The sequence below is a fragment of the Hemibagrus wyckioides genome, linkage group LG14 (assembly GCF_019097595.1).
Source record: "Hemibagrus wyckioides isolate EC202008001 linkage group LG14, SWU_Hwy_1.0, whole genome shotgun sequence".
NCBI classification, from domain to species: Eukaryota; Metazoa; Chordata; class Actinopteri; order Siluriformes; family Bagridae; genus Hemibagrus; species Hemibagrus wyckioides.
The window spans coordinates 15,122,270-15,136,003 of NC_080723.1; the positions used below are offsets into that span (position 1 = coordinate 15,122,270).

Sequence of the window (13,734 nt, forward strand, 5' to 3'; positions counted from 1 at the left end):
AGAGCCGAAACTGTGAGAAGGTTAACGCTGAAGACGTTTCACACGATAAGAAAAAAAACAAACAACTCCCAAAGCTGTAAGCGACAAGATAAAAAAAAATTGTAACTGTTTCTAAAATATAAAATTGCGGACACTAATATGCTTTCACAAATCCTTATTTTTATTTAGACAGGCTATTAGCTAAGGTAAACTAGCACGCGCAAAGTACGTTAGTTAAGCTAGCTAATTAAATCTAACGCGCTGTATAACCGATACTCGTAAAACTTTATTTCAGATGTAAACTCTATGTGAAATGGGTTTAGAGTTTTAAATGTTCTATTTTTGTGAATGTATTTTGAAGGCCACAATGTCAGAGGCTTCTCTATTGTAGCAGCTAGCTTGAAGGAGTTAGCAGGCTGATCTCCGGCACGAGCGATGAGCTAGCTGAAGAAAAAGAGCGCTTGGTTAAACGCGAAAACATCAGAAAATTTCTGTCCCTGAAAAATAATTATCACTAAGATTTTTTTTGGCGTAGGTCTAAATTTAAATGCAGCTACTTTCAGGTTTGTAAAGTATTTATTTATTTTGTAAGTATTCTGCAGTCAAGTAAGACTCAAAAGAAAAAAGGGGGGAAAAAAAACTAGCGATCTAAATTCATTGCTATTCAGTTTTTCTGTTGTATAAACACACTATATTGCCAAAGGTTTTGGGACACCCCTCCAAATCACTGAATTCCTCTTGTCCTCTTAGATCCAGTGAAAGGACCTCTTAATGCTTCAGCATACCAAGACATTTTGGACAATTTGGGGATGACCCCTTCCTGTTCCAACATGACTGCAAACCAGTGCACAAAGCAAGGTCTATAAAGACATGGATGAACGATTTTGGTGTGGAGGAACTGCACAGAGTCCTGACCTCAACCCGATAGAACACCTTTGGGATGAATTAGATTGGAGACTGTGAGCCAGACCAAAACTGGGACATCTGCCTTTACATGCACATGAATTTAATATGGAGTTGGCCCGCCCTTTGCAGCTATAACACCTTCAAGGCTTTCCACAAGGTTTAGGAGTGTGTTTATGGGAATTTTTGACCATTCCTGTAGAAGTGCATTTGTGAGGTCAGGGCACTGAAGGCCTGGCTCGCAGTCTCCGCTCTGATTCATCCCAAAGGTGTTCTGTCAGGTTGAGGTCAGGACTCTGTGCAGGCCAGTCAAGTTCCTCCACACCAAACTCACTCATCCAGGTCTTTATGGAGCTTGCTTTGTGCACTGGTGTGCAGTCATGTTGGAACAGGAAGGGGTCATCCCCAAACTGTTCCCACAAAGTTCGGAGCATGAAATGGTCCAAAATGTCTTGGTATGCTGAAGCATCAGAATTCCTTTTACTGGAACTAAGGGGCCAAGCCCAACCACTGAAAAACATCAGATGAATTCGATGATTTCAAGGGGTGTCCCAAAACTTTTGGCAATATAGTAATCTAATGTCATATTTAATGTTTTATGATGTTATGTGTTGTCATGATGCTTTTAATGTCTAGAAAAAATTGAAAAGAAAAAAAAAAAATCAAATGAAGAAATTAATAAAGAATATTTCTTAGTATTCATGTTTCATCCAAGCTTCCATCTTCCCAACACTTACAGGTATACTTTCCAGTAGCCAGAAGATGTTTGGACAAGGAGCAGTGTACCGTGTGTCCAGAGGGGCCAGCTTTGCACACATCTTCAATAGCAACATGACAGCACTGGATCAGGCCTGCAGCTCCCCACCTAAAAACAGCTGAGTCACAAGAAACAGGCTTCATGATTAGTTTCTAGCCCTCCTGAGTATAGCATTTATTCCAAATCCTTCTACTTAGCTGTGGGTCCCTTTTGTCTTTCTAAAATGTTTCTGGATAGCAGCTTAAAATCTCTTATGTTTGTTTGTTAGGTTACTTGTAAGTTTGTGCCTTCTAGTACACATTATTTATTGACCCAGAATCACAGCCATTCCTACTGTGTGACACACATGACCAGGTCAGTAGCACTGGTATGCTGAGAATGGTCCCACCAGTTTTTCCTCCCTGATTTAGTCATGGCCATCAGTCAGCTCTCCCCAGTCACACAGCAGCAGCCAACCAGGGAGGATGAAGGACATGGCATGATTGATAGAGTGTATGCCATCCCTCTCTTGCTCTCTTTGGCCTGGGATTCAAACACCGAATGATAGAGTGGACGATTTTCTGTTGTGTTACTTTGTAAAATCAATGTTCATTGTCATTGTAATTGTGCCATTTTTTCCTAATGTATTCAGCAGGCACCAAACCGAAACAAATCCCCAAAGAGCTGATCGACAAGTACCGGAGAGGAGAGACTCATGCTGTGTCTTTCCTGTACCAGCTCTCACAAGTTCTGCAGTTCCAGGTGGAGATGAAAGAGACAGTAACTACAGGTAGTTCATTTTCTTTCCCATGTATTTGTTTAAATATTTATATACATTGTGGAAAATAACAGTTTTTCCTACATTTTTCTTACCAGGAGGAGTAATTGGTTTCTACTTTGCATTCTGTGCTGTGATTGATGGAGTGGAATATAAAACCGGGATGGGCATCAATAAGAAAGAGGCCAGACTCAAAGCAGCTCAGCTGGCTGTTGAGGAGCTGCTTTCTAATCTAGAGAGTGATGCTGTCTTGCCCGATGCTGCTGGTAAACATTATCTAGTTGGTGGAATATTTCAGTGCTGCCTGTTACATTTATTGTCTCGATTGTCTGCTGAGCAGCTGCTGCTAAGTCAGTATTAGATTGTACAGTGATTCAAGAGATGACAAAACATAACTCATATTTGAAAAGTCTTGCAGACGTAGTTAAAGCCTAGATGGTGATGTTATTTCAACATACATACAATGCTTATTGCTTGTCCAATGCTTTGTAAAGTATTTGCACGTTCCCTTAATGTGCTAGCATCCGTTACGCCAGTGGCGCTCAATCTTAACTGCAAAGGGCCAGTGTGGGTGCAGTGTTTCATACCAATCTCGCAGAAGCCACACCTGATTTCACCTGTTTATCCAGTTGATCTCAGTTTTCAGTAGACTGAGGTGTGGCTTCCGCTTGGTTGGTATGAAAACCTGAACCACATCAGCCCCTTGCAGATAAGAATGGACACCCCTGCTTTAGGCCATTAGATATCATTTGTTGATGGTCTTTCCAGTGCGTTTGAAAGCATGGACTTTGAATATTGGCCTTGTAGTGGGTGGATTAAATACATTCATTTTGTACTTGGGGTGTTTTACATCCGTAGAACAATATACATGATTGAGATTTTTGAAATTATTCAGCCATATGTATTGTGGAATTAGGTTAGATAGAGAGGTCAGAAAAATATTTTCTGGGAGTAGCGCTTGTTATTGTATAATGAAGAATAGATTTGGAAATGATATCATGTAAAAATATGCAATCAAGAATATAGTTGTTTTTTTCCACCTAACATACTTGAACTTATCAGCATTTTAAAAATATAAATTCTAACATTTCCATTAACCAAATTATTTCAGAATTAAATACTTGCTGAGGTGTTATGCCATTTAATGCATCATCTTTGAAAATGTTTAGTTGTTAGCAGAAACTGACACAGTGCATTGTGTTGTTCTGTGCATTTCTCTGGTTATCAGTGGGCCCCCCTCCTCTACCAGTGAAAGAGCAAAACTCCCTGGGACCAGATGCCTGTCCTGCAAGGGCCATGATTGGTAACTGGATTTTTTTTAATACAGTGTGATGTATTGGTTTTAAAGTGCAATAAACAAGGATATTATAGTTTAGGATATAAAGACTGATTCTTATTTTGCCGGTCCATATCAGAAAGAAAAAACCCTGTTAAAGACCAGGTTCCCAGTGCTGTTAAGGAGATGTTCTCCAGGCTGATGGACAGATATCCAGAGTTCTCTGGCTGTGGAGGAACAGTAGCTGCATTTGTTATTCAATCTCGTAAGTTTCCATGGTCACATTCTTCTCAGTGGTGCAATAAGCTAGCCAATTCCTTTGGAGGAAAATGAATAAAACTACATTTTTAGGCTAACTGCTGTAGGTTAATTAGTTGCACGTTCTCAGCTATTCTGTTTTGAAACTTGTGTTCCACAATCTAGGCCAGCACGCTTCCTGTCTCAGCGATGATATGTAATCTCGTATAAAGAAAAGTGAGCAGGGGGTTTTTTTTCTCTCAGAGGGGGTATTAGTCTGCAACAGATTAGAATTTTTTAAAATGTATTTTTTTAAATTGTCTTGTAAAGGTAACAGCAAGTAGAAAAGCACATAGAAGGGGGATGTTCTGTTCAGTATTGACTTCTGAGCATACGGACAAAGCTATATAAATTTATATTAAAAAAAATTTATATAGCTTTGTCCGTATGCTCAGAAGTCAATACTGAACAGAACATCCCCCTTCTATGTGCTTTTCTACTTGCTGTTACCTTTACAAGACATTTTGATGTCTATCTGAGTCAGAAGGATAAAGCAGCAGACTCAGTTTTGCCAAGTCATTTCAAAAACATGAATTATATTAACTTGTTCTCACCAACATGTGGGACTAATAAGAAAGATGACACTAGTCAGACAGCAGTTTGTATTGGACTTGAGCAAATAGATTCCTGAAAAAGAGAGCAAATTAGATATTAGCATAGAAGCTATATTATATTTTAATTTCTTACAAACATTCACATACAAATAGACAGTGTTTACATCACACAGCAGATATGAACAGAGCATAGCTGAGTGTTAATACAAACAGCTTCCTCAATACCATACAGTCATTTTACAGTTTGATCAAATCCAAAGCACCTACCTCTGAAAATCATTATTTGTTTTCATGTAATTTAGGCACGTGCAGATCTTTCAACTGAAACATTTTCTCACAAATTCAGCATGTGCATGTGACCACAGCTCAGCTTGCAGTGGCCTAGTTTCTCCTTCATGGATTGTTGATGGTCTGTACTACAAATGACTGCAGTCTTTCTAGAAAATTAAAACAGTTTATATTTATCAATATTTCTTTTACAGGATTATTTAATAATTTACTTCCTCCGGTAATAAGAGACTTATATTTGGGATTAAAATATTTGAATGTTATTTTTGAGATTAAAATATTCGAGTGTTTGCCAAAAGTACCCGTATACATAAGATTATACTAGCGATTTGTGAAAGATTCTAATATTTCATTTATTAATAAAACACGTCATGCTTTTTAACAGTTTATAGTTACGTTATACTGTTGTGGAATGTCAATGAGACAAGTTAGTTGATGTTATCAAGTGCGTTCTAGCCAAAAGTTCCCTTATCTCTTTTTCTTTCTCTTGCTCATTATGTTCTTGATAATTAGTTAGGATTTTGACTTTGTATATACACCCTTTTATGGCAGCAGAATATAACCTGGCACATATTTTAGTGATAGACATATTATTTAAAAAAAAAATTAACCCTTGATTACAAGTTAATGTTTTTAGTTAGTTTTTTTTTCCCCTCGATATACTGATTATAATATTGCTCAGAGCTGTGCTGTGTCGCTCAACAGCAACTGGATATGAAGTGGTGGCTGTTGGTACAGGTAACTGTAACACAAAAGAAAGTCTGGCACCTAACGGACGCATCCTTCATGATTCCCATGCCGTTGTGACTGCACGGAGATCACTCATGAGGTCAGCTATCTAACTGTGTATAGAACATGCTTTGATTCATTTTGACATGTGCCCAGTTGTGTTTAGTCTTTCAGTGAGGCATTTGTTGAGCTAAAAAAAAAACCCCATCCAATATTATGGACACTTTGTCTGTTATTTATATCAGTGGTTTTCTCTGGTTACTTTTGTTACAGTGGTGGAAAACGCATAAGAAATATAAATATGAAGTCTGATTTTTTTATCTGGATTCTGTTGGATTATGCTCATAAAAGAAATCTGTACAGAAGCAGTATCGAGAATTAATTTAGATTTAAAAGGTTCCCTGGCTGACAAAAGTTTCATAACACCTGACTGATTTTAGGTTTTCTGTTTCTTAGTGGAATTGCAGATTTATAAAACCTTTTTTTTTTTTTTCATAATAGTGTATATTAGGGGTTGGCAACCTTAGGCACACATGCCATCACTGGAATGGATCAGCGTAGTCACTGGCAGACCCTAACCCTAAGCAAGTTTTTTCTGTTGGGGGCAATTCTCGAACAACCGCTGGCTGTTGCATGGTCACTTGGTCAAACAGACAGTGGCAGCTCCTCTAGCTAGGAAAGCTAAAGCAAATGTTCAGTCATTTCAACCGTTCTGGACATAAGATTTCGGGTTTTCTTTTTCAGAAGGGCTGTGTTGTGTAAACCTTGTTTGCTGAACGTGGAGTGTTTGGCGCCATTTCACGACAAAACACAAGAAAAGTATCAAAGATCAGGCAGACAAGGCAGAATCCATCAAACGTGTCATATCCTGTTATGGGAAGCAAGCAAACACTTTCAAAGTGTTTGCCACTGCTAAAACCCATGTAACAAAAGCAAGCTATAGCATTGCTCATTGCATTGCTAAATGCAGAAAGTCATTCACTGATGGTGAAAAAGGCTTTTTTCTGAAGCACAGAATTTCTGTTTGAAGGCTTAGCAAACAAAGAGACAATAAAATCCAGAATAAAAAACTATTCCCATGTTTGCTAGAGGTGTTCAGTGATGTGTTGAAGAAATGGTAGAAAATGTTAGCTCGTAGCTAACAGCTGGATTCCAACATGCTGCTGTATTTAGCATTGTGCTCACTGAGAGCGTAGATGTGAATGACATACTGTGTTTGGCAGCCATGGCAAGATACTGTGATTCGACTGTATGAGAGGAGCTCTGCTTCTTAAAGCCAGTGTTCGAGACCGCTATGGTCAGGAAAGGGGAGTGATCAGATTAATAGAGGAAAAAACCCATCGTGAACGTCCAGCAGTTAGGTGGCTAATGGGAAAATTTTGGAGCAGTTTGTCTGCTGCTTTGATGCCATCAAGGGCTTTCTGGCTGAAAAGGCCAAGTTTATCTAGAACTTGAGGATGAGAAGTGGGTTCTCACAGATATCATAGGGCACCTAAACAAGATCAATCTCTGACTACAAGGTGCAGGTCAAACTGTTTAGGACATGTTTGACACATGGAGTGCTTTTGTTGGCAAGCTTGCATTATTCTCAAGCGATGTTGCCACCTAACAGCACAGCATAGACACTGCTGAATACGTGAACAAACTTGAGTCTGAACTCACAACACGATTTAGGGACTTTCAGAAGAACAGATTAATGTTCTTATTCTTGATCAAACTCGACAGCTTCATTGGCCACAAATTCGATTTTTTGCCTGTAGACTGGTTAGTTACACAAAACATGAAAATGCAGCTGATTGAGATGACGAGTTCAACACTGTTGTGACTAAGTTTGCAGAACTACAGAAACAACTAGAAACCACAGCAGAGCAATATCATGAAAACTTGCTCTTCATCTGCTGGACATCTGTACTGGAGAAGTTCAGCTGTCTCTGGAGCATTGCTAATGCTACATATGAGCCCAGATAATGGAGCTGTTTATTTGTGTAGTACACATAGGTTTGCATATCTCTGATGTGGATGTTTTCGTGATGAGGCAGTATTCTTATATAGTCCTGTGTTTGTGTTTGACACACTTCAGTGTCCCTTTCTGATATTTGCTCTTACTTGAAAATTAGTTACTAAAAAGCAAAAGTGGTTTGAAGTACATATAATCTGTGACCCCATGAGGGATAAATTTGACATAAATTAGTGAATTTTATTTCTGATCATTTTTAAAAGTTTGTTGATATGCATATAGCCTATATGACTGGAATAAAATTCTAGGTTTGTTGAAATATTTTGTGGTGTCATAATTAAACTTAATTTTGATATGGTACACTTATGAACAAGAACATTTCAAACCGGCACATTTCTAAATGTCAAAAAGGTTGCTGACCCCTGGTACATATTATAGTCCCAATTAGAAGTGGGCTGTATCTTGTCATACCATTATACATTTTACATGAGAAAAAAATATAAATGGTAAATAAAAGAGGACTTGATTTGTATTTGTGGTGACCACACTGGATGTGCTTAACAGTGAACACAACCAAATGTCCCCCATCACCAGAAAATCACTTCAATTCAATATCACAGACTTTTCTCTTGGCTATGCTCTCCTCCACAGTCCTGCCACTATTCAGTTCAGATCAGAGCGGTACCCTGTTCACCAGAAATACTTTCATTACGTACTAATGCAGAACTGGTCTTTCATTATATGAGAGATTATCTGAGAGGTTATATAAGAGTCTGAATGAGTAATGCACACAGTCATTATTAAATTTCAGTTGATGTTTGTAATGTCAAATGTTTTAATACATAAAATAGGTATCAATAAATATGGTCCTTTTGAAATGAAAGAAACATTACATTATACTGTGATATATGAAGACAACAGTTTTTAACCATAGTGCCCACTACTAATACTGAAGTGTTTGTTCAGTTTAGTTAGTAGAAGTTTCTTATATCAAGTGCTGAAGCTTTTGCTGCCTTTGTTGTAAAGAACAGAATAATGGCAAAGGTCTATTGTGTGTTAAAATGAATTAAAGGTAATTTTAAATTTATCATGAATATTTTGTAGGTATCTGTACAGGCACCTGTTACTGTTCTATAGTAGGAATCGCTCTCTGGAGGAGAAGTCAGTCTTTCAGCTGGATGAGAACACCAAACTCTTAAGTCTGAAGAGCTATATCACCATACACTTGTACCTCAATCAGCTGCCCAAAGGAGCTTCCCAGATACCCTCTCACCTGTATGAAGTGACGCACTGCCCACACTTAGAAAAAAGAAAGTGATATACACTCAGGTTTCACATTTCTGTTGAATTTGTAAATTAATGAAATTGTAAATTAATATGAATAACACCAGCTATGCAGTCCTTATAACTAGCACTACTATGTATTTTTGTAATGACATAATCACACTTTTGGTAAATATGTTTCTTACTGTTTTAAATGGTGTCCTAAATTATTATGTTTCTATTAGTTGATGTCTTTTTGAATATATTATTCTTTTGACTTTCTCCACTCTCCCTAGTCGCTTGAGCCCCCTGTCCATCTCAGCATGGGAAGTAAATAATCAGATTGGTCTACATGTGACTGTAGATGGAAAGGTCTTTTCAGTGTTCTCTTCTACACTTGACCAGACCGGTTCTCGTATTATCAGTATGTCGGCTACTGACAAAATTACGCAGTGGCAGGTTTTGGGTTTCCAGGGTGCTCTTCTAAGCCACTTCATCGAGCCCATCTATGTCAGTAGCATATTCATAGGTAAATTCTGCACCTGAAACAAATGAAACCGTTACTTTTAGTGATTTATAAACAATACACATTGTTCTGCTATTATTATTAGAAACAGAATGTGCATGCATTTCCTTCTATTAATTCAATATGTACAATTAATGTACCCAGTGTACTGTAATCAGTGTGCATTCAGATCCTGGGCTTGTTTCTGTTCATGCAGCTTGTATGTTGTGTGTACTTTAAACTTTTTTAGTAGCCTGTGCTTTGCTGTTTCTCATTTGCCTTTAGGTGATGAAAGCTGCAGTGATACACGTGGTATGGAGATTGCAGTAAATCAAAGAGTAGATGGCATCACCTCCAAGTTGCCCATGTATTACTGTGGATATCGGCCACATATTAGCCTGGTGCCTTCTGTGATCCCCGCAGACATCCAAAGCACCCAAAGAACTCTTAGCCTTAACTGGAGCCAAGGAGATGTTTCCCTCGAGGTTGTAGATAGTGTGGAGGGTAAATCTGTGGAGGGGTGAGTTTATCTGATTATCTGTCTATCCATTTTTTACCTGACATGTTTGGACATTTACCCAGCCTTTACAGTTGAGGCCAAAAGTTTACATATACTTTTTAAAATATTTTTATATAGACTAAAGGCATTCAAACTTCATTTTTCACAACCTCACACATTTTGTGTTGCCATATATTTGCTGTGTCAGGTCAGTTATTTACTTTGTTCACATTTTTAAAACAAATGATTAGAGCAGTATAATTTTAGCTTCATTTTATATTAGATGTTTAGTGGCTCAGACATTTCCAAATACTTTGTTAATGTTTGGTGGCAATTCCTTGTTTAACTTCTTAACTTGAGTCAGATACTTCAGGTAGCCTTTCTCAGTACTTTGGCAGAAATTTTACCCTCCCTGAGACGGAGCTGCCTGGGATGATTATCGATAGTATTTGGAATTGCTGATAGATACCAGCTATTGTGATGGGTTATTGGCTGCTCTCAGTGTTTATGGGAAAATGTTATGTCTGCATCTCTAAGATGTCAAACAGATAAATCTGTGAATGTCTTTGCTTTCAAAACATGAACTGAGACTTAAATTAAAGAAAGAAGAGCACTGTTGTTTATTGGACATTGGTTATTGGACTTTTTAACATGTAATTGATTTAAAAAACACTAATTCAATGCCATTTTCTGCAACTGGCCAACTTCCAGTATTTTTTATTTTGCTGTAATGATGTAATGTCTACAGGATCGTTGTACAATCATTATCATGTCAGAGCATGCTGCTGCCACCTCTGTGCTTCACAGTTGGGATGGTGTTCTTTTGATTGAGAGCCTCGCACTTTTTCATCCATACTTAGCATAGAGCAGTATGGCCCAACGCTCTTATCCAAATGGTTGCCGATCACCTGCAAACATTAATTTGACTTTGTTATGCTGCTTTTGAAGTTTTCTTCCTTGTTGAACAGCCTTTCAGGCTACTGGTGATGTAGGACTCCTTAATGGTGGATGTACATACCTTGGCACCAAGTGCCTCCACTTTAAATGAACTTGAAGTTCAGCTGAAACTTTACATTTACATTTATGGCATTTGGCAGATGCTCTTATCCAGAGCCACTTACAAAAGTGCTTTGAAGTCTCTATCAGTGAATACATTAACACTAGGTCACAGACTATAATAATAATAATAACAATATTTTTTAATAAATAATATTTATTTATTTATTCATTATTTTTAAAATAAATACATAAAACAAACAGGGCAAACAGCCAGTGACTCAGTTGTTCAGACATCTCAGTGCCAGAACTGAAAAGAGTCTTGATGTGTACCTACCTTGTACCCTGAGAGATGGTGGGACCAGTTGAGCAGTGCTATTAGATCTGAGGGAGTGGTGCGAGGAGTGATACGAGCTTTAAGGTAAAAGGAGTGCTGGCGCTTTTTTGGCTTTGTGGGCAAGCATCAATGTTTTGAATCTGATGTGTGCAGCTACCAGAACCCAGTGGAGTTCTGCAATTTTTGAAATGTATGATAACATGAAATGTGTACAGTTGTGAAAAACTGTGATAGAATATCTCGACTATACATGCTACACGACTATACATGCTACATTAATTGTGCTGCACAAACTGTCTTCCTGTGCAAAGTGCAAGTACCCTAAAACCCCCTAGAATCAAATGCATGATTTGTAAATTGATTCATTTTGTTTGGTTGCTTTAATGTTGTCTGATATTTTAATTTGTTGGGACAATAATTAGCTATCCAGCAGTGTCAGAGTGACGGATCGACTATGGTCAGATTAGGTCTTTCTTTTATATACTGTTACTGAACCATCAACCGGTTCCTTTGTTTGTGCTTTAATTATCTCAGTTTTGATCAACATATATACTTTAGGATATGTCAGCTCAAATTGTTTATGTGCGTGACTCTTAGGTCCCCCTTTAAAAGTGGTCCCGCTCTTGCAAGTCGTCTGTGTAAAGCTGCCATGTTGAGTCGTTTCAGCATGGTAGCAAAAGAGGCACAGAGAGAGGATTTGCTAGCTGCAGTTTCGTACAGGGAGGCCAAGGTACTACACGATATATAAAGTTTTTTTTCACAAGTGCATTTTACATATGCTTGACCACAGTGTAATATTTCACAAATCAGCAAGATGGTGTTTATCTGTTGGATTAAAAGTTAACTTGGATCTTAATTGTCTGTATCTGTATTGGAAATGTAGATGATGGCAAAACGGTACCAGGAGGCAAAGAGCGTTCTGAAGTCCTACTTGGCCATGAGGGGCTATGGACAGTGGGTCGAGAAACCACCTATCAGTGATCACTTGACAATGTGAAATCCAGTTCACAGATGACAGTCCCACCTCTGAAGCACCTTTGAAAGACAGGTTTGAGAATTCATAGACTGTTTGTATTTAGCCCCCAAAAGGGTTAAAAAAAGCAAATTTGGAATAAAAAAACAATGTGCTGTATATGAAAAGCACATAATTTGTTATGTTAGCAAAAGGTTCTTTTTTCAATTCTGTGTTTTTTCCCTCCCTTGTATCTTTCCTTCTGAAAGTGGTAAGTTGGTCTGGGTGCGATATGAAAATATAACATCAAGATAATAACATCATTGTTGTATATTAACATAAACACTTTCCTTAGCATTGTCACTTATAAGTGCTTTTATTTGAAGCAATCGATTTGATTTTGGACCAGTTGCTTCACTTTCCTTCTTTTTCCTGCCAAAATCCTTCAGTTCCCGATATGTTGAAATTTACCACGCAAAAAAAAAACCTTCACCTGAATGAAAATGTTTTTCAATATATGTTCTTCATATTTTTATTTTGTATTGTGCTCCAAAATATTTTGAACCCACCATTTTGGTCTTCCTTTTCCTTTATAATAATAATGTAATGTTTTGTTCACTGCAAGAAAGGTTCAGTGTGGAAGGTTTGAAATGTTATGTTTCCTAGGCACTTGACAAGAGATGAAACAATCTTATCTCAGAATAATACGAAATAATGGTGAAAAAGTTCTCAGGATAACATTGCAAGCTGACTCATTATTTTCATGACTTTTCGGATGTTTCTGTTAGAATTCTATTTACATTTAAGTTTGTTTGCTTTTTAATCATTAAGATAAGTAAGGTAGTGGCAAGGTAGGTGTTTCTTTATGAAGTGGTGTTGCTAGTTTCGAAAGGTTAGGGTCTGAGGCGAGCACGTCCTCTCTTGTTACTAGTAGTGCACAGGAAACCTCGACTTCCTGTCAAAAGTGATACTGCTACTAGATGCCTTCAATATTTATATGCGAAAGAGAGAGGATGGATCATAATTTTACTATTGAAGTCACTTTTTTGCTTGCAGGTGAAGAAGAGTTGAGCATGCACAGGTAGCTTTGAAGATTATAGTTATATTCATATATTTATACATATTGCTGTATATAACCAACTTTAGCTTTTATTCTATAGGCCCTGTGTGCTTTTGCTTTATGCATGACATTTTCCTTTAGCTTAGTGCCCTGCTGTGTGTATATGTGGGCAGAGATGAGAAATAACCAGCTTGTCGTAGTAATGATTTATTCTTTATATGTGTATTACTGCTTTAATTTCTTTAGTATTTTTTGGGGTGCAAATGTCTTAATGTTCTGTTACCGTTAATAAAAGCTTTAAGATCAGCAAACCATGTGTTGGTTAAAAGCTGCTTGGTTGTGGTGTTCTTTTCTGCTAAATAACGCCTTATTGAAGGCACGCTATAAATTGGTCTAGTTTATTTGTACAGTAAGCAGTTTTGCATTTTCATACACACACTAAAAAAAAAAGTAATCAACCCCCACTAAGTGGATTAGTGTGCAGTGTTAAATTTTCATATATGATCATGAATGTAAACTTACTTTTTGTGTTATGGGTTATGCTTAGAACTGTCAGATAGCAAGCGACTTTTTGCTCTGAAGCCGATTGCTCAATCCTGCTGATAAACAAGTAGCCATATTTCTG

At 37.6% G+C, this 13,734-nt stretch overlaps 1 protein-coding gene across 1 annotated transcript; it reads left to right on the forward strand.

The window, feature by feature from the left end:
* adad1 (adenosine deaminase domain containing 1 (testis-specific)) lies at positions 1 to 13,409 on the forward strand. The gene is made up of 12 exons (XM_058408593.1): positions 1 to 76; positions 1,622 to 1,756; positions 2,274 to 2,408; positions 2,495 to 2,662; positions 3,625 to 3,699; positions 3,812 to 3,937; positions 5,517 to 5,640; positions 8,602 to 8,772; positions 9,057 to 9,289; positions 9,551 to 9,785; positions 11,695 to 11,827; positions 11,981 to 13,409. The coding sequence occupies exons 2-12, from the start codon at positions 1,645 to 1,647 to the stop codon at positions 12,092 to 12,094; spliced, it is 1,626 nt and encodes a 541-aa protein (XP_058264576.1). The 5' UTR covers positions 1 to 76; positions 1,622 to 1,644; the 3' UTR covers positions 12,095 to 13,409.
* The last annotated feature ends 325 nt before the right edge of the window (positions 13,410 to 13,734 follow it).

Excerpts from the sequence above, each read along its gene's own strand:
- adad1 (XM_058408593.1), top strand. The coding sequence starts at position 1,645 with ATGTTTGGACAAGGAGCAGTGTACCGTGTGTCCAGAGGGGCCAGCTTT. Across the intron at positions 1,757-2,273 it reads CAGCTCCCCACCTAAAAACA|GCACCAAACCGAAACAAATC; the intron begins GCTGAGTCACAA and ends TGTATTCAGCAG. Across the intron at positions 2,409-2,494 it reads GAAAGAGACAGTAACTACAG|GAGGAGTAATTGGTTTCTAC; the intron begins GTAGTTCATTTT and ends TTTTCTTACCAG.